This window comes from Cherax quadricarinatus, chromosome 5, assembly GCF_038502225.1.
Source record: "Cherax quadricarinatus isolate ZL_2023a chromosome 5, ASM3850222v1, whole genome shotgun sequence".
Taxonomy (NCBI): Eukaryota; Metazoa; Arthropoda; class Malacostraca; order Decapoda; family Parastacidae; genus Cherax; species Cherax quadricarinatus.
Genome location: NC_091296.1, coordinates 52,145,953 through 52,170,267, shown reverse-complemented (window position 1 = coordinate 52,170,267; position 24,315 = coordinate 52,145,953). Strand labels below are relative to the sequence as shown.

Sequence of the window (24,315 nt, the reverse complement as noted above, 5' to 3'; positions counted from 1 at the left end):
TATTGTTATTGCTGTTGCGGCTGTTACTGTTGTTGTTGCTGCTGTCGTCATAATATTGACAAACAATATTTAGTTGCTATATAGGAAGACAAACCTAAATAATCATTTGAAACACGCTCATCATCCATTTGACGAGTACTTCCAGCGAGGTACTGAAAGTACTCATCATTTGACGAGTACTGGCAGCCAGGTGCTGGAGTACTGCGCCGCTGGCAGACCAAAAATGTGTTTGACTTGTAGCGATAACATTTTTAAACATGTTGTAAACCAATTAACTTAATTTACATAGTAAAGTTTGAGTGCACTTCGAGCTGTAAAGTGTATTGCAAAATAGGATTTCAAAGGTTATCTCAGTTTTATTATATAAAATATGCATTTTAGAGAAGGCTCACAATTTTTTTTTAATTAATGAATTTCAAAGGGTACTTAAAATATTGTTACGCCCTTCCAATGGTGCGTATCTCTGTGTCTGTCTGTCTGTCTGTCTCTCTCTCTCTCTCTCTCGATTATATATATATATATATATATATATATATATATATATATATATATATATATATATATATATATATATATATATATATATATATATATATATATATATATATATATTGTGTCAATTAAGCTTAAATGGCGAGTTTGGCCTATTCGGCAAGGGTGTCCGCTGCCGAATAAGCACAATGAAAATTAGCTTTTAACCATAAATCTACGGAAATCAATTTGAACATAGTGAAAAGTATCATATATCATCGACTTTAAGTAATATGTTGATCTCCAGCTTAATTTAATATCTTTATTAAGCACCACATACCCATGGTGAGGGCGGTAGTCGAAGATGACGGAGACACCTAGTGGGTCCAGGGATGGCAACTCAGAAACCTACCTATCTGAATGCTTATATCTGGTTAAAAAAGTGATCAGTTATTTATGTATACAGAAATTAAGTCAGATAAACATTACAGTGTAGTATATACTGTACATGATTTTGAACGATTTATATTATTTTGATAAGATATGGTTGAATTTAAGCGGTTGTGGTGGAGTCAGATTACACTTTCTGTAGATTCCACCTCACATTTGTCTTCCGATGCATAATAGAACTGACGAATTGATCTACGACTCCTGGATCTTTGGATGTAATAATTTACAGGTGATGTACCTTTTGAGTGTATTGAACGGAAGCTTCTGGTCTTCTTGAAATGTTGAGATCCAACTCTTAGACCACTCGGGAAGGGCTTAGTTATAGTTCCAAGGTCAAGTGATTTAGATGAACTGTAACTCCTGTGCTTTTTGATGGTACTGAGGAGTAACTACTCTGCCTCGGTCGAGCAGCGACCGAATTAAAGTCCAAGAAAATTTCTTACAAGGTGGTCTGGTAAGGCAACAGAAGATCTTGGGCCAAATGACCGAAAAACTACACCAAGAAGATTATCATTTTAAAAATAAATTTCTGTTTTTCTTCTGACAATTAAAATACCATTCCAATTCTGAAAGTGAACTTACGGTTATACGAGTGAGATAAAATGGTTATAAATGTCGAAGCATCATTGGCAACACTATGCTTGGATGTCTTCTAGAAATTCAACTTTAGTCTCAGGAAAAGGAAATCATAATATTTGTTTCATAAAAGAGGAGGATTGCTCCTTTTCTCCGGGTAAAGAGTCCCTCACCAGCATTAAGGCACTCTCACTCTTGGTTGGTTCAGTGCCAGATTAAAGAGACGCAAGTTGGGTGCTTGGCACGTAGTGGGCACACAACACCAGAGTTCTGAACACGAATGATACAAAAAATGTGAGTGATTATTGATATTAGACGTGCACACACACACATACATACACATGTACAGACACACACAAACACACATACATACACACGTGTAGAAACACAATCCACAGACCAAGAGTCTATTGACAAGTGTCTTTGAGAACTAGTATTATGCAGGCCATTGTAGAAAATATGTGCATAAAGAACGCTCCATTAATAATGTTAGTGAACGGGAGTTGTGAAAAAGTGTGTCAGTAGCGGAAGAGCGGTGGCTGGAACAAGATATAAGACGTCCTGGTGTTTAGTGTTGGAGTAGAGAGTGGTATTTTGGGTAAGTTTATGCCATAGGTTATTTTATTGTTTTTGTATTCTCATGATTTTTACCTGTAAGACCCTGGTATGTGGAAGGCCTGTTCTGGAGAGTACAAATGACGTGTTTTTGCCTAGTGGTATTAATCAATAACTACACTGCGACTAGCCGAGTATTCGAACCTATGTCGTTTTGGCCCATCTCATGATGAGCGAAAATCACACATGAGATGGGCCAAAACGACATGGGTTCGTATCCTCGACTAGTCGAAATGTTGATATATATATATATATATATATATATATATATATATATATATATATATATATATATATATATATATATATATATATATATATATATATATATATATATATATATGTCGTGCCGAATATGTAAAACTGGTCAATTAGCAAGAACTCATTTAAAATTAAGTCCTTTTTTAAATTTTCTCTTATACGTTTAAAGATATATCTTTTTCATTAAAGTTAATTTAAAAGAAATTAATTTTGCTCTAAAATAATCTTAGAAAACTTACCTAACCTTATTATAACAAGAGCAATTTATTTTAACCTAACCCAACTAAATATATTTTAAATACGTTTACAATAATTTAGTACTAAACAAACACAATCAAATATATTTTTTTCGTTAGGTTCAGAATGATTTTGGCGAAATTATTGCATACACAAATATTCACTTGTCCTATATGGCAAGATGAGCGTTGCCATTTAAGCCAAGATCGCAAGTTCTGCCTATTCGGCACGACATATATATATATATATATATATATATATATATATATATATATATATATATATATATATATATATATATATATATATATATATATACATGTTAAGTAACTAGTACAACTGTACTAGTGGGTTTAGGTAATATTTCGTAGGTGGCCTAGAGTACCTGATACAAGTACATGTATACTGGTGTGTTTTAATTAAAACGTAGAGGGTAGGTTGTATGTTGTGTATGCACGTTTACAATTAATATAGTTATATTTTTATAAAAATGAGTTTAATTGCCCTTCCTGATAATTAATACAAGTATTGACCATCTAGTTTTTGTGAAGGAAGAAGCTTAGCTCAAGGTTCGTTTATTTTGTTTAATATTTTTTCAATCCCCCTAAACAAGGCTGTTACTACTAGCCGCCAGCATTTATATACGAAACGTAATAACAGCGTTACAACTATTAACTACAACTACTAATACTAATACTCCTACTACACACACACACGTCACACAATAATACGTATGAAATCTGATAAGCTTTAGTTGCTTGCCTGAGGAACACCACAACCTTTAATACTTACACCTGAATGGTCCAGAGTCAGGTATGGAAATCAAAAATAGCAGATCCGCTAACAGCAGCAGCCCGAAGAAAAGAAAGATTAGGCCAGTTGTGATACTTACCCGGGTCAGCTGACCAAAGAGTCTGGACACTTCGAGGAGAGCGGCGGTGGCCGACGACGGGTCAACTCCACCGAAGATCCAAGCATCGCGGTGATTGCCCAACACAACGTATCGGTCTGTAAAAGCAACATACGGGGTTACCTTACTGTTATGTTCTTCCCAAGTCACTAACTGTATTTACACACAATGAAAGTATGTGCTTGAATTAGGTAAAATTTGGTAGGGCCAGTGGTGCTTCTGGTCATCTGAGCGAGGCCTTCTGCTAGCTTACCGGTCCACCCCCTTTAAAAATCAATTAATTACTAGTGTGCTTTGGCGAAAATGATGCAAGTCAGAACAGATATATTCTTCCAACAACGATTATTAATTTTCATCAGTCAATGCCATAACCTGATAAGTATGATACAATTAATAGGTTATATCACAATATGCAAAACAACCACTGTGAAAAATAGTGAACTTTCACGATTTCTCACATTATTAAGGAACTGTGATAAGTGTATTATAGGTAAATAGTTGGGAGACCAGCTGACGAGGAGCCTTGAGGTGCGAATCTGACTGTATCAGGTCAGGAGGGCAATGTATGCCGAGGAGGAACATGTGAGCCAGGTGTGGGTAATTTCTGTGGTGTGAATGATATAAGGCATTTTGTTCTGTTCCTCTCTTTTGTTAGAAAACCCTCCTTGCTGTGTGGTGCTCCATGTGGTGTGAAGCCTCATTACGATGTAAAATACAGGCGTTCCTGATGTTATTGATGTGAAAAACATTTATGTGTTTAGTAAACGTTATGAGAATAAATCACTTGCTGTTTCACCCACATATACATTATGACATCATCTACAAGAAATGTTGATTCCTATATTCGCCTCGGGGATGGTGTTGACCCTCTTAGACCTGGTAATGTCTCTCGTACTGGTGGACTTGACGGTGGTCATGATGTAACTGCTTTTATTAAGTAACCTAAATAAGTTATCAGGGACTATAAAAGAAGGAAAATATAAAAAAAACAGTTATTACTGGTACGAACTCTTGAAGTTCTTAAGAACATAAGAATAGAGGAACACTGCAATAGGCCTACTGGGTTATACTTGGCAAGTCTTTTCAAATCCATCGTCAATCATTCAAATATTGGTCCAATCAATTTTTAACAGGTATCCAAGGCATAAGATTCAATAACTCGACTTACCCTTGTTGAAGTCTGTGGTCAAATTAGGAGGAACCTTTTCTGAAAGTTTCAAACTACACAAAAAGAGGGTTGTAGGAATGGGTCCTATAACTTTAGTCACTGAGAACCTAAACGTGCCAGTTGCTCCCAGATTCTAGGCCTAGTTACCGTACATCAGCGATGAAAATTTAAAGACGACCGGATGAGCTAAATAAACACAAAAAAGTTGGAGGAACAAAAAAGTAAGACAACTTCTAAAAGGTCTTTTTTTCGGGGGTACGTAATAATGATTCATTCACGTGGAAACTTCTAAATGAATATTGTCGTCGTTAATTAGGTCTCTCGTTTATTTCCGTCGACTCTTGGCCACATTTTGTGCTAATATTTCTCGGAAGCTTCTAGTCTCATTCAGGACTCCACCCTCATCCCTCCTCGTCCTCCGGGTCGTAGATCTAGCCAGTATTGCAGCCACTACACCATAATGCAATAAGACACCGAGTAAAAAACCATAATGGGATAACGGAAATTCATTCTAAGTCATTTAAATTTATCAGCACGAATAATGACAAAATAAATATAGGAGTAGAAGGCCCTTTTCTGGTTCCAAAACACTTTTCTGGAATATATATATATATATATATATATATATATATATATATATATATATATATATATATATATATATATATATATATATATATATATATATATATAAGTGAGGAGGGAACAATACGTAGTGTTGAAATCAATCTGCTTTAGTCAGCATGAGTATTCATGCTTGAGGGAAACTTATGATCGTGCGGAGACAAGATGCATCCTGGTGAATCACTCTTACTGATTATTATTATTATTATTATAATCAAGGGGGAGCGCTAAACCCATAGGATTATGCAGCGCCTGTGGGGGGGGGATGTGGAAGGTATTCAGGATTAATTCTGGGAACTGGAGCACAGATCCAATTACCAAGATCAAGAACCCCTCACCAACGTCAAGGAACCTTCCTTGCAGGGTCACTCTTACTGAGCGGCGCAGCAAGCACCATCATCCAACACTGCACACAATGGGGAAATACGTAAATTGACGTCAGTGAAACATGTTCAAACAACGTAATTTACTCTCAATGAATATTCCACCGTTGAAAATAACGATAAAGAAAAAATTACATGAATCAATAATTAATAATGAATCAATAATTAATAATGAATCAATAATTAATAATTTTTTCTCCTAAGAAAACATTACTGTCGTATCAAAACTCGCCAGTCAAGACACAAGTCTCCCTGACAACCTGTTGCTAGGGAGACTCGTACTCTTAATTATACTTAAATGAATGTAAGTTGAATTAGAAAGCTTTCACTGCATCAGCCATCAAACTCGGCTAAATTCTGGAGTGATGTTATAGGGGTAAGGTAGAAGTGGGAGACACAGTATAAGTTATAGCGCAGAGAGACAGAGAGAGACAGAGAGACAGAGAGAGAGACAGAGAAGTTTAGTATCGGTAACAGCAAATTACAAAACATTTATCATCTTTGGAACCAATATGTATTTAAAAATGAATTAGGCGTACTGCTGCTGAGCCTCTCCACTATCTGTACAATTCACTGAATCAGTTGTGCTGCTGCACTGCACATGTAATGACAACATATAGTATTTGCTAATGACAAAACTCAAGAGGACGATAATCATAGAAAAGAGTGCCGTTATTGTGGGGAGTGAGATATTCTTGACATTCAAAGAGGTCTTGATCCACCGAGCGACACAGATTCTGCCTTGATCATGTGCTTCACTTGCTGTGTGGTTTTATTTCCACTTGCTGTGTGGCTTTATTTTATAATGTGAGTGAGAGCATTTTTCAGTACCCCAAGTGCATTATATACCTACTACACTTCAGTTCATGCGCATGTTGACAAATTTTCAAATACACACTGAGTAGGTATTACTCTGTTGGGTTGCCACATCCTTAATCTTAGTCGCCTCTTTCATCTTATTTCCACTTCTGAACAAACTGTCTCTCTGTTGTCTGTCTTATTTTGTTTTAGCAGCAAAGTTTTCAACTCCGGAAATGTACTCCGGAAATGTTTCAAGGTGCTCCATCTTGGGCAGCTGTACGGACAGCCAGCAAACAGATGATACACAATACAACAGGTAGCCATTAGACGTTATCCTCTTCCGTTCATATGTAAAACAAACAATATTATCACAGTAAACATATAATGATAAAAAAAATCAAATATACTGAACAAATAAAAGTATTGGTTCATAGGCGGTTCAACCTTCACCCTGTCTCAATTACGTACACCTTTATTGTGATTGATTTCTATTGTACCTTACCGCTAGGCTTTAAATAATAAGATATTACAAGGATCTCAATGGAAATATATCGCTTTGTCTGACTTTTTTTTTTTTTGAAATATCCTAGACAATGTACACATATGTTACACATATGTTACTATATAGGGTGGAATCCTGGCATACTGCAGCTTGGTAAATGATTCAAAACCACTTGTTTCGTGGTTTCATTGTTATATGTTACTACGTACGATGATTGTACTTATGTGGACCTGTACCTAAATAAACTTAACATAATTTGCCTAATCAGAATGTCAGTCTTTAAATTTCGCTGAGATAGCAAAACAGATCTTAGCATGCACATTACTGAAAGTTAAGACACATGTGCAACATCTGGATATCTTTAGTGTAGACGTTTCGCCATCCAGTGGCTTTATCAATACAGATTCTAGGACATAATTGGAAGACAGTAGAACTATATACAAAAGATGAGGTAATCAGTCCCTCAGCCTTGGAGTTAGTGTTCACAGCATCGTGGTGGAGGAGAATCTGGAGCAAAGGCAAGAAGACTGGCGGTTATATAGGCGTCAGTGGATCAGGACGTGCAGCAGACGAGGGCATAGTCACTGATAGGCGGGATACCCCAGTGGAAGTAGGTCCTACCCAAAGAGATGGGTTAGTTGTAGCAGCCGTGAAGAAGGTCTTGTAGATGTCCTCTGAACCAAGATTCCGTGATGTTGCAGTGTCTGACAAATTGTGCATGAAAGGTATAAAATACAGACAATATGAAAGCTAAGACACATGTGCAACATCTGGATATCTTTATTGTAGACGTTTCGCCATCCAGTGGCTTTATCAATTCTGTCTTCCAATTATGTCCTAGAATCGGTATTAATAAAGCCACTGGATGGCGAAACGTCTACAATAAAGATATCCAGATGTTGCACATGTGTCTTAACTTTCATATTGTCGGTATTTTATACCTTTCTTGTACATGCACATTACTGGTCCTAAATGGCTGCAGGCACTTGTTTTGAGGCTCACGTGAAGACAATAAACAAACATTACTCAAGTCTGTGGCTCCCGGACCTTCTGCTGCCACGGCTCTACCATAAACATTTCCACATGAATATTTTCGCTATGCTTTATCCCTCTGATTTCCTTTTGTTTGGATAATAAGAGAATTATGATGAGGGAGGGAAGAGGGTTAACTAATGAAATTCTTAGATGAAAATGGTGATAAGGGACAAATTTCAAAGTTAGTTAAAGAATATGGAGCATTTAAGTAAGAAAAGAAAGCTAAAGAGAAATAATAAAAAAAAATGATAGATTTGGTTAGTTATTATCAACGAACCTGATGAGAATAAGTAAAAATTTTGGAGAGAAAGATAAATGAGGAAATTACGAAAGTTGAGAAGGAAAGTGTTAGATGGGGAGGTACAGGTTCTGGCAAAATGTAGAGAGGATTTTGAACTGCTAATTAAACTTAGATAATAAAATAGGGGCTTAGATCTCATTCTCATAATAAGGATAAAAGTAAAGTAAACCGATATACACCTCAAGACGTATATATTAGAAAATTAATGGTTAATGGGTAATAAAACTCACTGAATATTCAAAGGGTCATTAAGGCTGCTTGTCCCCTGTTCACCACCATTTAAGAATATTTTAAATCCTTAAAACGATGATTTAAAGTAAGGTCTTAGTGTATATGCACTGACTGACATATAAGTCTCGGTGTATATATCCTGGGAAAATTAAGGTTAATGTGGTTGCTTACAGGTGGTTTAAAGCCTATCGACTTAACGAGGGTTATTAAAGCTGCATATCATCAGTTCATTATCAGTCAAGAATACTTTAGTGCGTTAAATAAGGACTGAAGTAACCTCTCAGTGTATATACAGTGAGAAGCATTCACTTCTAAGTGTTGTGGATAAGTGGTTCAGAGAACCGACAAGTTGATAAGTGGTTCAGAGAACCGACAAGTTGATAAGGGGTTCAGAGAACCGACAAGTTGATAAGTGGTTCAGAGAACCGACAAGTTGATAAGTGGTTCAGAGAACCGACAAGTTGATAAGTGGTTCAGAGAACCGACAAGTTGATAAGGGGTTCAGAGAACCGACAAGTTGATAAGGGGTTCAGAGAACCGACAAGTTGATAAGTGGTTCAGAGAACCGACAAGTTGCTAAGTGGTTCAGAGAACCGACAAGTTGATAAGTGGTTCAGAGAACCGACAAGTTGATAAGTGGTTCAGAGAACCAACAAGTTGATAAATTAGACACAATGCAACACTTGTGGAAACATTTCGAGAGAAGAATGGTTGAAGAGACTAACAACCTCAAACTCCTTCAACCATTCTTCTCTGGTTGGCGAAACGTTTCCAAGATAAAGATACCCAAATGTTGCACAAGTGTCTAATTTATCCGCTTCTCAGTGCATATACACTATACGAAAAGTAGACGTATTTTGGTTGTTATCTGGAGTTTATCTGGAGAGAGTTCCGGGGGTCAACGCCCCCGCGGCCCGGTCTGTGACCAGGCCTCCTTAGGTCAGTGTCCCAGGATGCGACCCACACCAGTCGACTAACACCCAGGTACCCATTTTACTGATGGGGAACATAGACAACAGGTGGAAAGAAACACGTCCAATGTTTCTACTCTGGCTGGGAATCGAACCCAGGCCCTCGCCGTGTGAAGCGAGAGCGTTAACCACCAGGCCACCAGAGCTACTTCCGCCGCAGTGCCTAGCATCAGCGCGGCGTGAGTACCTAATGCAGTTAATTTAACACTGATGATTTGAAGCGAATCAAGTTTAGTTCTCGCTCGTTATCACTTATAAACTAATATCTCAATGGGACATACACAGCCCATAACTAATTCATAAGACCTTTCACTAAGAATAGTAGGCCTACTGGCCCATACTAGGTAGGTCTTTCTAAAAGTCAAACCAATTAATAAAAATATCTGCTCAACCCATTATCAGTGCTACCCAAGGAAGAAGCATTGATAATCCCGCTCTCCCAGGGGAGTATCCCTCTCAAATCCAATCCTTCTCACATCAGCTTTGAAACCACAATGAAGAGAAATTCTCTTGTTAACTCAAACAGACCAATATTATAAATTACATCAGCATATTAAGATTGACGCCAGTCAGAATTTACGTTATCAAATAATTTACGTTATCAATTTACGTTATCAATTTACGTTATCAATTTACGTTATCAATTTATCAGCGGTGAAGGATGAAGGCAGTCGGATGAGGCACTCAAAAAATTATCGCATGGAAATCAGCATTCCCATTTTCCTAGCTTCTTCCATTAAAAAAAAAGTAAATTGGGACCAACTTATGCCCAAATCAATCCAAAATTTTCTCTGAGTAATATTTACCAACATTAAGGTTTCAGTAACTATTCATGTAAGTAATTAAGTTAATTTAAATAAACAATATTTAGATTTAAACTAAGATAATCTAATTTATCGCTGATCAGAAGAAATATTCTCCATTTATTTCACAGAAACAAATTTGATGAATAAAACTATCACATGAAAATTTATACAACCTAAAAGCAATGCGTCGAGGAAAACGCATCAGCACTAAAAGTTTAAAGCCGACCAGAAGAGGCATTCTCCGGTTATTACTCAGAATCAAACAAAATGTGCAGCTACACATTTTAAACATAATAAAATTTTCATCCATTTCAAAAGATAAATCACCCATTAGAGGATGAGGCTGTTCACAATTCTTTTTAAATCAGGAGCTAAACCTGAAGAATGGGAGGATTTCATTGTTGTATGAACGTATCTGAAGGAATCGTGCACATGCCCTGATTGGTCCGTGTGGCCGCCAGGCCGCAGGGACGGTGACCTTCCGATGCGACTCCAGGTAGGGAAAGAAAGGGATACTTGGATAAGGAAATACAATGAAATATATAATTGGTTACGTAAATAATGAGTTGAGGTGATTATTGTATTGCTGGGTTTGGTGAAGGAGTAGTTCTAAGACAAGTGACTACCGACAACAAGAGGGAAATGAGCACAAATACATAAAATACATCTGACACTCCTTTTCACACCATGACTCCCACACTAAATGCGGCGTGGTTGTTGGTTTCTTCCCGATGGGCTTATGTATTTCTAGACCTCTGATTTTCAGAGAAGAATGCGCTTACATTAGGCAGACAGTTACTAGGCTTCAATTTCCCTCTTTACAACCAGACTCGCAGACTCAGAGATCAAACCATTGTAGATGAATGATTCAGAGAACTGACAAGTTGATAAATTAGACACATGAGCAGCATTTAGGTATCTTTAATGAGGAAACGTTTCGCCACACAGTGGCTTCATCAGTTCATGTAAAGGAGAATGGCGAAGAACAGGAGGAGTTCGAAGTAATAAGTCCCTCAGCCTTGAGTCGATATAATCAGTCCATCAGTGTTGAAAAGATTGATGGACTGATTACTTCAAACTCCTCCTCTTCTTCACCATTCTCCTTTACATGGACTGTTGAAGCCACTGTGTGGAGAAACGTTTCCTCATTAAAGATACCCAAGTGTTGCACATGTGTCTAATTTAACAAACCATTTTACACTATGCACCAGGTGCAAGATGTTTCCAAGACTTTCTGGTGTTAGCTTGCAGTACTGAGGCTAGCCACACCACACGGGCTAGACACACCACACGGGCTAGCCACACCACACGGGCTAGCCACACCACACGGGCTAGCCACACCACACGGGCTCTTACCATATATCCAAGTCATTACTAATGCCACCTCATCGATTGGAAACCTCACATAGAAAAAGTCCACATTAATGTTCCTCCCTGCAAACAGTGTTTCAAAATTGGGGGGAAAACCAGGAGAATTTTGTCCACCAGAATTCATGAACACATATATGCCTGAAACAGGATGATACTAGCAACGCTTGTGTTATACACAGGAACACTGAGCGATGTCTCACCTATTAGAAAGATGCTAAACTAATCTTCAGGGAACAAGATGTGAGGCGACGTCAGTACCTTGAAGCCCATATGATCCTGAAACATGCTTCCACGAGACAACCAAGTTACGCACCTACCCTAGTACCCTACAGCTGACTCCCACACTACTGTATATATCTTATATACCCTGTTTTTTCTCTTTACTTCTAATGCATGTGAAGTTATCAAGGTCTCAGGCTCGAAGCCTGTTCAATAAATGATTTCTAAATACATTATGTACATCTGTATCCATTTCTGAAAAGGAATATGCCAGGGAGAATAGAGGAGCAAAGTGGAAGGTGATGAAAATGTATGGAATGGATGGTAAGTTGTCAAAACTGCAATTATTTTTTTATGAAAAGAATGATTTCCATGTCAGGATAGGTAGGAGGAAAAAATATTTTCCAGTAAAAGTGAACTGTTATGTGTTATGTGTCTCTACCGGTGCAAGTGAACAATAGCCTGGCATGTGTTATGTGTCTCTACCGGTGCAAGCGAACAATAGCCTGGCATGTGTTATGTGTCTCTACCGGTGCAAGCGAACAATAGCCAGGCATGTGTTATGTGTCTCTACCGGTGCAAGTGAACAATAGCCTGGCATGTGTTATGTGTCCCTACCGGTGCAAGCGAACAAGAGCCTGACATGTGTTATGTGTCTCTACCGGTGCAAGCGAACAAGAGCCTGACATGTGTTATGTGTCTCTACCGGTGCAAGTGAACAACAGCCTGGCATGTGTTATGTGTCCCTACCGGTGGAAGCGAACAGATTTATCAAATTGTTACAGAATGATGAATGGAATGTTGCAGTGCCGTTGCTGGAATTATTCACCAAACATCTGCGCTTAGGAGATGAACATTCGGGTGACGTTACAGCCAGTCCTGGAACATTATCAAGTAACAACTGAGCGAGGAGGAGGAGGCAGAGAAGGCCAGAAGAAAAGGGGAAAGGAAGGGGGAGGAGTAATAGGAACAAGAGCAGAAGTCGTAGTAGCAGTAGTCGTAGCAGTATTAACAGTAGTTGTATTAGTAGTAGTAGCACTAGTAGTAATAGCAGTAGTAGTAATAGTAGCAGTAGTGGTGGTAGTAGTATTAGCATTAGCAGTAATTGTAGAAGTAGCAGTAGTATTTCTCTGTTCTCCTGTTCTTTACCTCTACCACTTATACCACTATTACTAATACTTTCACTACAACTACTCTCTATACTATTACTTCTTTCACTTGTTTAATCATTACCATTACTACTACTACTTATATATTTCTATAACTCCTACTGCTTCGCTACTACTTCTACTACTACTGCTGTTACTAATACCACGAGTACCACTATATACTACCACTACCACGACTACTCCTGCTTTTCCTCCTCGCTTACCTGTTTTGGCCTCTGGCCTTCTCTCTATCGTTCTCGCTCAGCTGTGATTTGACAATGGTCCAGGACTGACTGAAACGTCATCCTAACGTTCTTAAGTTCTGGTTATACTGAAGTGTTGAGACGTTGTTATAGACAGTTTATTTACAGGTAACGATAATTTATTATTATTATTATTATTATTATTATTATTATTATTATTATTGTTATTATTATTATTATTATTATTATTATTATTATTATTATTATTATTATTATTATTATTTTCATTCTAAACTTCTTAACATCATACTGAATATTTTTTTTTACCACACCACATCTTAAGCTCAGTATATCACTAAGCATTTTCGTTACAGTTTAACTTTTAATAGTCCGCAATAACAATGCATTATTAGCAACTTATGGTGTATTTCAACTCCGTCTTTGTACTGAGTATGTAAGAAGCTTGCCTCAGGTTTAATTGTGATTTAATACATTTGAAAAATAACGTGAGTTCCTAAACGTAATTAAAAAAATGATTAGTCCATGTTCACAATAATTCATCTTTGTAACAATCCATGTTCACATTAATTAATCTTTGCAATAATCCATGTTCACAATAATTAATCTTTGCAATAATCCATGTTCACAATAATTCATCTTTGTAATAATCCATCTCTGCAACAATCCATTTTTGCAATAATCCATCTTTGCAACAATCCATCTTTGCAACAATCCATCTCTGCAATAAGTCATGTTTGTGCAACAATCCACCTCTGCAATAATTCATATCTGCAATAATCCATCTCTACAATGATCCATCTTTGCAATAATCCATCTTTGCAACAATCCACCTCTGCAATAATCCATCTCTACAATAATCCATCTCTGCAATAATCTATCTTTGCAATAATCCATCTCTGCAATGATCCTTATTTGCAACAATCCATCTTTGCAACAGTCTATCTCTGCAATAATCCATCTTTGCAACAATCCATCTCTGCAATAATCCATCTTTGCAATAATCCATCTCTGCAATGATCCTTATTTGCAACAATCCATCTTTGCAACAGTCTATCTGTGCATTAATCCATCTTTGCAACAATCCATCTCTGCAATAATCCATCTTTGCAATAATCCATCTCTGCAATGATCCTTATTTGCAACAATCCATCTTTGCAACAGTCTATCTGTGCATTAATCCATCTTTGCAACAATCCATCTCTGCAATAATCCATCTTTGCAACAATCCATCTCTGCAATAATCCATCTCTGCAATAATTCATCTCTGCAACTAACGTACGCACATTAAGAATGAAGATTCAGTGACATATTTTACTTATTTCAAGTCTCGACCGAGAAGTTTGTATCTCAGTGTATATACACTGAAAGGAGTGTATCTCTCAGAATATATACACACTACGTAATGTGTGTGTCTCAGTGTGTATGATGTGTACAACGAAAAATGCCTATCTCTCAGTGAATGTTCAATGAGAGGTACACATCTCTCAGTGTGTGAACATCAAGAAGTGTATATCTCTCAGTGTATATACACCGAGAGGTGTGTAACTCTCAATGTATATACTCAAAGAGGTGTATCTCTCAATGTATATTCACGGAGGTGTGTATCTCTCAGTGATGTATCTCTCATTGTATGTACACCGCAGAGTGTGTGTCTCTGTGTATGCACCACGAGATGCGTATATCTCTTAGTGTACGTGCACCTCTCTGTTTTCAAGTGACCCTTTGGGAAATCAACAGACTGTTATCCTATGTCTTACTCAGCCTTCCAGAGAGGAACCAGGCAACAAGATGCTCGACGACCTACATATGAGCAACATCCCTGTAGCATAAACTACATATATCTTCAATGCAAAATAATTAAAGACACTGGTCCTCTGAATGGAAGTCTTTTTACCTGGAGATAAGCCTCACTCAATGGCATAAACTGACATTAATCTGATGTTTTTATCCCCATACCCAGGACCACGCTGTTCCAAATTTTAACATTCGAGGAAAGTTTGTGATTTTAGCTGCTGCACTGTAGAGGATGGTCTCATTGTCCACACTAAGTTTGAGAACAGTACCAACTGGAGGAATTGTAGCTAGTTGTAGTGTGTGTTCCCGCGCTGTACTTCACGAGTTCTGAATCCGTGTCCTTGGCCGTTCATACGGTTGCGCTGTTTCTTCCCGTGTCTCTCCCTTGTGCATGTTTATGTATTCATCTAATTGTGGTTGCAGGGGTAGAGTCTCAGCTCTTGGCTCCGCCTCTCTGCTGGTCGCTACTGGGTTCACCTTCTCATTCGCTATTTTTCTGTCTAGCTTCGTTTCCAAAGGCACGCCTCTGGGATTGGCTCATGCCATTATAGTCTCCTCTTTTGAAGTCACGATTGTCCTTCCCATTATAATTGGTGTTTCTCTTCGCGTTGGCTTCCACAAGGTATTTGAACCTTAGTAATACGTGGTCACTAGAACCAAGGAGCCTCTCATATTTCATGTCTCCCCGCTGGTTCATTGCCAACTCTTTCCCTAGTTGCGTCTCTGACACGCTGACTCGTGAAGTTTTCCATCGCTACTTCCAATAACTTAGCTTTCCACATTTCTGGTTCTCCATTTAGCTCTAGATTTTCTTTATGGTTGAAGTCTCCAGTTAACAATAGTTTTGTATATCAACCTCTACCATCATGTCCACCGTCACTCTCTTGTCTCTTGTGGTGGGTTGCACATCACTGTTATAATAATTTTGAGTCCCCCAGGTCTGAGTGTCAGTATTATGCATCCATTCTGTGCATCTCCGTTGATTCCTCTCATCTCCTCAAAAATCAACTGGTTCATGATCAGCTACACTACTTCATCTCCTCTGTCCTTTCTCATTATTCGATATCGTTCCAGGAATACCGCATTTATTATCACTTCCATGAGCTTGGTCTCATAATGTGTATTTTTTGTTGTGTGTGTACTCACCTAATTGTATTCACCTAATTGTGGTTGCAGGAGTCGAGTCATAGCTCCTAGCCCCACCTCTTCACTGGTCGCTACTAGGTCCTCTATGAACTTTATCATACCTCTTCTTAAAGCTATGTATGGATCCTGCCTACACTACATCACTCTCCAGAGTATTCCACTTCCTGACAACTCTATGACTGAAGAAATACTTTCTAACATCCCTGTGATTCATCTGAGTCTTCAACTTCCAACTGTGTCCCCTTGTTGCTGTGTCCTATCTCTGGAACGTCCTGTCCCTATCCACATTCTCGATTCCTTTTATATGTTGTTATCATGCCCCCACCCTCCTATCCCTCCTGTCCTCCAGTATCGTCAGGTTGATTTCCCTTAACCTCTCCTTGTACGACACCCCCCCTAGCTCCGGCATTAATTTCTTGATATGCTTGACCAAGTGTGGGTTCCAAACTCGTGCAGATACTCTAATATGGGCCTGACATACACGGTGTACAGAGTTTTGAACGATTCCTTACCGAGGTGTAGGAGTGCTATTCTTAGATTTGCCAGATGTCCATATACTGCAGCAATTATTTGGTTGATGTGCGCCTCAGATGTGCTCGGTATTATACTCACCCTTAGATCTTTTTTCCTGAGTGAGGGTTGCAGTCTTTGGCCCCTGTACTCTGTCTGCGGTCTTCTTTTTCTTTTCCCAGTCTTCATGACTTTGCACTTGGGTTAAACTTCAGGAGCCAGTTGCTGGACAAGGCCTGCAGCCTGTTCAGATCCCTTTGTAGTCCTGCCTGAGCCCCATCCGAATGAATTCTCCTCATTAGCTTCACATCATCTGCAAACTGGGATACTTCTGAGTCTCTCTCTTCTGTCATGTCATTCACATATACCAGAAACAGCACCGGCCCTATGACTGACCCCTGTTGAACCTCGCTTGTCACAGGCGCTCACACTAACACCTCGTCACGTATTATGACTCGTTGTTGCCTTCCTGTCAGGTATTCTCTGATCCATTGCAGTGCGTTTTCTGTTATACTTTCCTAATCCTTTAGCTTTTGCACTAATCTCTCGTGTAGAACTGAGTCGAAAGTTTTCTTCCAGTCCAAGAAAATGTAATCTATCCACCCCTCTCTTGTCTTATTTCCGTCATCTTGCCGTAAAACTCCAGTAGGATTGTGACACAGAATTTCCCTTCCCTGAAGCTGAGTTGGTTGTCGCGTATAAGCTAATTCCTTTCTAAGTGTTCCATCACTCTTTTCCTGATAATCTTCTCTATGACTTTATATACTATACATGTCGGTGACACTGGTCTGTAGTTTAATGCTGTGTGTTTGTCTTCTTTCTCAAAAACTGGGACTACATTTGCTGTCTGCCACATCTCAGGTAATCCCCCTGTTTCGACAGATGTGCTGAAGATTGTTATTAGTGGTACACACTTCACCTCAGCTCCCTCTCTTAGGACCCACGGATAGATGTTTTCCGATCCCACAGCCTTTGAGGTATCTCCTTCACCTTCTCGGTTGTGTGTATTGTGTCCAGCACGTGTTGGTGTACCCCATCATTCTGGCTTTCTGGAGTCCTTTCTGTCTGCACTGAAAATACTTCCTTAAATCTCATGTTGAGCTCTTTGCAAACTTCTCAGTCATTTCTTGTGAACTCCCCTTCTTCCTTCCTCAGCCTGATTACCTGGTTTTTGACTGATGTTTTCCTCCTGATTTGGCTGTACAACAGCTTCGGATCAGACTTTGCTTTTGTTGTTATGTCATTTTCGTATTGCTGCTGGGCCTCCCTCCTTGTCTTTGCATATTAGTGTCTGGTTCTTCGCCTAATCTCCTTATTTTCCTGGGTCCTTTGTCTTCTGTACTTTTTCCACTCTCTAGCACACTTAGTTTTTGCCTCTACACCTCTGGGTGAACCAAGGGCTCATTCTGGTCTTCTCATTATTTCTGTTGTCCTTGGGAACGAACCTCTCCTCTACCTCCTTGCATTTTGTTGTCACGTAGTCCATCATTTCATTTACTGATTTTAACACTAGTTCTCTTTCCCATTGAACCTCATGCAGGAAATTCCTCATGCCTGTGTAGTCTCCGCTTTTGTAGTTTGGCTTCTCCCATCCTACTCTTCCTGCTTCCTTCTCCACCTGCAACTGTATGTATTCGAAGCTCAGGATCACGTGATCACTAGCTCCAAAGGGCCTTTCGTATGTGTTCTCCTCATTGTCTGTACTATTCAAGGTGAATATGAGCTTCAGTCTTGCTGGAGTATCCTCTTCTCTCTCTCTCTGGTAGTAGTAGTGTCTCTAACATGGTGATAAATGAGGCTTTACTGTACCACTTGCATCAACTTAGCTCTCCACGTTTTTGGTCCCCCATGTGGTTCTAGGTTTTCCCAGTCTTGTCTTGTCCTCCTGCTATTCTGTGGTGGGCTATACATCACTGCAATCACCACCTTGGGACTCCCAGTCAGAAGTGTTCCTACAATGTAGTCCCTTGCTTCTCCTTTGTCTCCTCCTTCCAATTCCTCAAAACTCCACTTGTTTTTGATGAGCAGTGCAACTCCTCCACCCTTTTTATCTTTCCTCAGGATCTGATATTCGGTTGGAAAGATGACGTCTGTTATCATTCCTGTGAGCTTGGTATCCATGAGTACTATGATGTCTGTTGATGCATCCATGATTCTTTTGTGCTACTCCTCACACTTATTCGTTATTCCATCTGCGTTAGTGTACCATACCTTCAATTTATTTTCCAACACTGTATTCTGGGGTGCTTGTGGGGGTTGGGGGAGTAGGAAACCTGGCTGGGTGTTACGGAGGTCTACTGTGTAAGGTGGGGTGGTGTCTGTGAGTGTGAAATGTGGTTTGTTTTGGGATAGTATGTTTGGTTGTGGGGTTCTGTGAGTGGTTCTGTGGGTGATTGCTTGTGCTGCTCCTTCCGACTCTGGTTGTCCCCTTCCGACTCTAGCTTTGTCTCTCTTGCCGCTTTCGTCTTTGTATCCTTTCTCTCAGTTTCTGTCATTTTGTCCTCGCCCTGTCGCGATCTAGGTACCCTCTGGTATTTTTCCTGTTTCCTTTAGCCGTGGTTTCTTTTGCAGGATACTGTTTCGCACTGTTTCTGACTTGAAAATCAATTTGTTTGGCCGATTTCTTAACCCTGGAGTTTCCTCCTATTCTCTGAAAATTTATCGGCTGAGTAACAAAAAGAGGCACAATACCGTGACTGGCTGGATGGCGAAACGTCTACGATAGGGATGCCCGGGTGTTGCGCATGTGTCTTAATTTCATCTTGCCGGTATTATATACCATTCTTGTACTACTACTACTACTACTACTACTACTACTACTACTACTACTACTACTACTACTACTACTACTACTACTACTACTACTACTACTACTACTACTACTACCACCACCTCTTCCTGCCTATATATAGCCGTCCTGCTCCACTTGTGGTTAGTGTGACTTTGTCAATGGTCCAAGTCGGACCGAAACGTCGTCGTAAGCTTCTCTCTTTTATGTGCGGGTTATTTGTGTATTATCGGCTGAGTCATGTCTTCCTCTCCTATTTGAGTATATTTTCAATCTCTTTTCTCTGCCAGTCGTCTTTCATCGTATGTCCTCCCTTCGGCCTCCTAAAGCCCATGAATAAAAACTGGCTTCTCTATCTCCTCTTCCCATTTCTTTTACCTCCGCATCTCTGGGTCCCATTTAAAGATAGCCGTTGCTTCATCCCTTATCATTTCCTTGATCTTCCAGTGGCCTGATCGCATCTCCGCAGGCTGCCTGTCACCTTCTCTTCCTAACTCCCCTTCCCCCCCCCTCCTTACTGCTGTCCCTGTGCACAGCAACATGCCACTTTCATTCCTCAACATCTCCTGGTGGCCTGATAGGCCTCAACATAGGTCTTAACTCCTTCCTTTCTTTCGGTCCTGTCGGTGGATATTGGTGTACCTGCTTCTCATGCCATGCCCTTTCTGTTCGTTGGCTCTATATCTTGCTTCAGCATTTTCAGTTCATCTAGGATCTGTAGCCTAGTTTCTGCGACTTTGACTAGCAGCTTCCACTTCTCGTTCTCTGCTTGCTTGTATGTGTGTGTGTGTGTGTGTGTGTGTACTCACCTAGTTGTACTCACCTAGTTGAGGTTGCGGGGGTCGAGTCCGAGCTCCTGGCCCCGCCTCTTCACTGATCGCTACTAGGTCACTCTCCCTGAGCCGTGAGCTTTATCATACCTCTGCTTAAAGCTATGTATGGATCCTGCCTCCACTACATCGCTTCCCAAACTATTCCACTTACTGACTACTCTGTGGCTGGAGAAATACTTCCTAACATCCCTGTGATTCATCTGTGTCTTCAGCTTCCAACTGTGTCCCCTTGTTACTGTGTCCAATCTCTGGAACATCCTGTGTTTGTCCACCTTGTCAATTCCTCTCAGTATTTTGTATGTCGTTATCATGTCCCCCCTATCTCTCCTGTCCTCCAGTGTCGTCAGGTTGATTTTCCTTAACCTCTCCTCGTAGGACATACCTCTTAGCTCTGGAACTAGTCTTGTTGCAAACCTTTGCACTTTCTCTAGTTTCTTCACGTGCTTGGCTAGGTGTGGGTTCCAAACTGGTGCCGCATACTCCAATATGGGCCTAACGTACACGGTGTACAGGGTCCTGAATGATTCCTTATTAAGATGTCGGAATGCTGTTCTGAGGTTTGCTAGGCGCCCATATGCTGCAGCAGTTATTTGGTTGATGTGCGCTTCAGGAGATGTGCCTGGTGTTATACTCACCCCACGGTGGCCTGGTGGCTAAAGCTCCCGCTTCACACACGGAGGGCCCAGGTTCGATTCCCGGCGGGTGGAAACATTCGACACGTTTCCTTACACCTGTTGTCCTGTTCACCTAGCAGCAAATAGGTACCTGGGTGTTAGTCGACTGGTGTGGGTCGCATCCTGGGGGACAAGATTAAGGACCCCAATGGAAATAAGTTAGACAGTCCTCGATGACGCACTGACTTTCTTGGGTTATCCTGGGTGGCTAACCCTCCGGGGTTAAAAATCCGAACGAAATCTTATCTTATCTTCCTTGAGTGAGGTTTGTAGTCTCTGGCCCCCTAGACTGTACTCCGTCTGCGGTCTTCTTTGCCCTTCCCCAATCTTCATGACTTTGTACTTGGTGGGATTGAACTCCAGGAGCCAATTGCTGGACCAGGTCTGCAGCCTGTCCAGATCCCTTTGTAGTTCTGCCTGGTCTTCGATCGAGTGAATTCTTCTCATCAACTTCACGTCATCTGCAAACAGGGACACCTCAGAGTCTATTCCTTCCGTCATGTCGTTCACAAATACCAGAAACAGCACTGGTCCTAGGACTGACCCCTGTGGGACCCCGCTGGTCACAGGTGCCCACTCTGACACCTCGCCACGTACCATGACTCGCTGCTGTCTTCCTGACAAGTATTCCCTGATCCATTGTAGTGCCTTCCCTGTTATCCCTGCTTGGTCCTCCAGTTTTTGCACCAATCTCTTGTGTGGAACTGTGTCAAACGCCTTCTTACAGTCCAAGAAAATGCAATCCACCCACCCCTCTCTCTCTTGTCTTACTGCTGTCACCATGTCATAGAACTCCAGTAGGTTTGTGACACAGGATTTCCCGTCCCTGAAACCATGTTGGCTGCTGTTGATGAGATCGTTCCTTTTTAGGTGTTCCACCACTCTTCTCCTGATAATCTTCTCCATGATTTTGCATACTATACATGTCAGTGACACTGGTCTGTAGTTTAATGCTTCATGTCTGTCTCCTTTTTTAAAGATTGGGACTACATTTGCTGTCTTCCATGCCTCAGGCAATCTCCCTGTTTCGATAGATGTATTGAATATTGTTGTTAGGGATACACATAGCACCTCTGCTCCCTCTCTCAATACCCATGGGGAGATGTTATCTGGCCCCATTGCCTTTGAGGTATCTAGCTCACTCAGAAGCCTCTTCACTTCTTCCTCGGTGGTGTGCACTGTGTCCAGCACTTGGTGGTGTGCCCCACCTCTCCGTCTTTCTGGAGTCCCTTCTGTCTCCTCTGTGAACACTTCTTTGAATCTCTTGTTGAGTTCTTCACATACTTCACGGTCATTTCTTGTTGACTCTCCTCCTTCCTTCCTTAGCTTGATTACCTGGTCCTTGACTGTTGTTTTCCTCCTGATGTGGCTGTACAACAGTTTTGGGTCAGATTTAGCTTTCGCTGCTATGTCATTTTCATATAGTCTTTGGGTCTCCCTTCTTATCTGTGCATATTCGTTTCTGGCTCTACGACTGGTCTCCTTATTCTCCTGGGTCCTTTGCCTTCTATATTTCTTCCATTCCTTAGCACACTTGGTTTTTGCCTCCCTGCACCTTTGGGTAAACCATGGGCTCATCCTGGCTTTTTCATTTTTCCTGTTACCCTTGGGTACAAACCTCTCCTCAGCCTCCTTGCATTTTGTTGCTACATATTCCATCATCTCATTAACTGGCTTCCCTGCCAGTTCTCTGTCCCACTGAACCCCGTTCAGGTAGTTCCTCATTCCTGTGTAGTCCCCTTTCTTGTAGTTTGGCTTCATTCGTCCTGGCCTTCCTGCTTCTCCCTCCACTTGTAGCTCTACTGTGTATTCGAAGCTTAAAACCACATGGTCATTGGCCCCAAGGGGTCTTTCGTATGTAATGTCCTCGATATCTGCACTACTCAAGGTGAATACTAAGTCCAGCCTTGCTGGTTCATCCTCTCCTCTCTCTCTTGTAGTGTCCCTTACGTGTTGGCACATGAAGTTTTCCAGTACCACCTCCATCATCTTAGCCCTCCATGTATCTTGGCCCCCATGTGGGTCCAAGTTCTCCCAATCGATCTCCTTGTGGTTAAAGTCACCCATGACCAGGAGCTTTGCCCTGCATGCATGAGCTCTTCTGGCCACTCTAGCCAGTGTATCAACCATCGCTCTATTGCTCACGTCGTACTCTTGCCTCGGCCTCCTGCTGTTCTGTGGTGGGTTATACATCACTGCTATTACCACCTTGGGACCTCCAGAGTGAAGTGTTCCCGCTATGTAATCACTTTCTTCTCCGCTGTCTCCTCTCTCCAGCTCATCAAAATTCCAGCGATTTTTGATCAGCAACACCACTCCTCCACCCCCCCTGTTCCCCCTGTCTTTCCTCAGGATTTGGTATCCCGTTGGAAAGATGGCATCTGTTATCATACCTGCAAGTTTGGTTTCTGTGAAAGCTATGATGTCCGGTGTGTGTGTGTGTGTGTGTGTGTGTGTGTGTGTGTGTGTGTGTGTGTGTGTGTGTGTGTGTGTGTGTGTGTGTGTGTGTGTGTGTGTGTGTGTGTGTGTGTGTGTGTGTGTGTGTGTGTGTGTGTGTGTGTGTGTGTGTGTGTGTGTGTGTGTGTGTGTGTGTGTGTGTGTGTACACCGGTGTGTGTGGGCACTGGTGTGTGCATTGTGTTGTATGGTATTGGAGTGGTGTGATCGTGAACTCTGTCCTTCCTCCATAGGTGCACTCCTTTTGTGAAAGTTGTATTCATGGTATTGTTTGGAAAACTAAATCTAGCAGTTATGCATAACAAAAGTTAACCGTTCTCCTACATCCTGTCAACACTGAACTGAGTGCATATGCATACGTACGTGTATTATATCACATACACATTAGTGTAAGTCATGTTTTCTTTCTTCCCGGTGTATATAGCTTCCCCTTTAAATTTTGTTCTGCCGTCTGCTATCTGAAATGTAGTTGCAACATCCTGAATTATCTTCACTCTGTTTCATATTAATGTTTTCATATTTTTATTTGCTTAACTTACAGGAATTGATATGTGTTATTAGTCCCGAATGAGCACAGTACTGTCAGGCTCAGTGTGTCCCTGTTGTAATGTCTGAGGCTGAGATGTGTTGGGCTTATCAGAGTATGGGCAGACTGTTGTCAAGCTCACAGTGATAGGTTGCAATGATTCAACTTATGATATATGAAATACGCATCACTTGCTGCTAGATTCATAATAATAGCTTATGAAGCATTAAGCTTGCTGAGTGCATAAGGAGTTTGTCCTTTGTGACTCAAGTCATATGAGATAT

General features: G+C 40.6%; 1 protein-coding gene across 1 annotated transcript in view; it reads right to left on the bottom strand.

The window, feature by feature from the left end:
• LOC128685128 (N-acetylated-alpha-linked acidic dipeptidase 2) overlaps window positions 1-24,315 on the bottom strand; it is a 110,210-nt gene that overhangs the window by 38,743 nt on the left and 47,152 nt on the right. Inside the window, exon 10 of the mRNA XM_070104572.1 lies at window positions 3,503-3,618. Coding sequence (XP_069960673.1) covers window positions 3,503-3,618 — 116 coding nt within the window. The remainder of the gene's footprint in view (window positions 1-3,502; window positions 3,619-24,315) is intronic.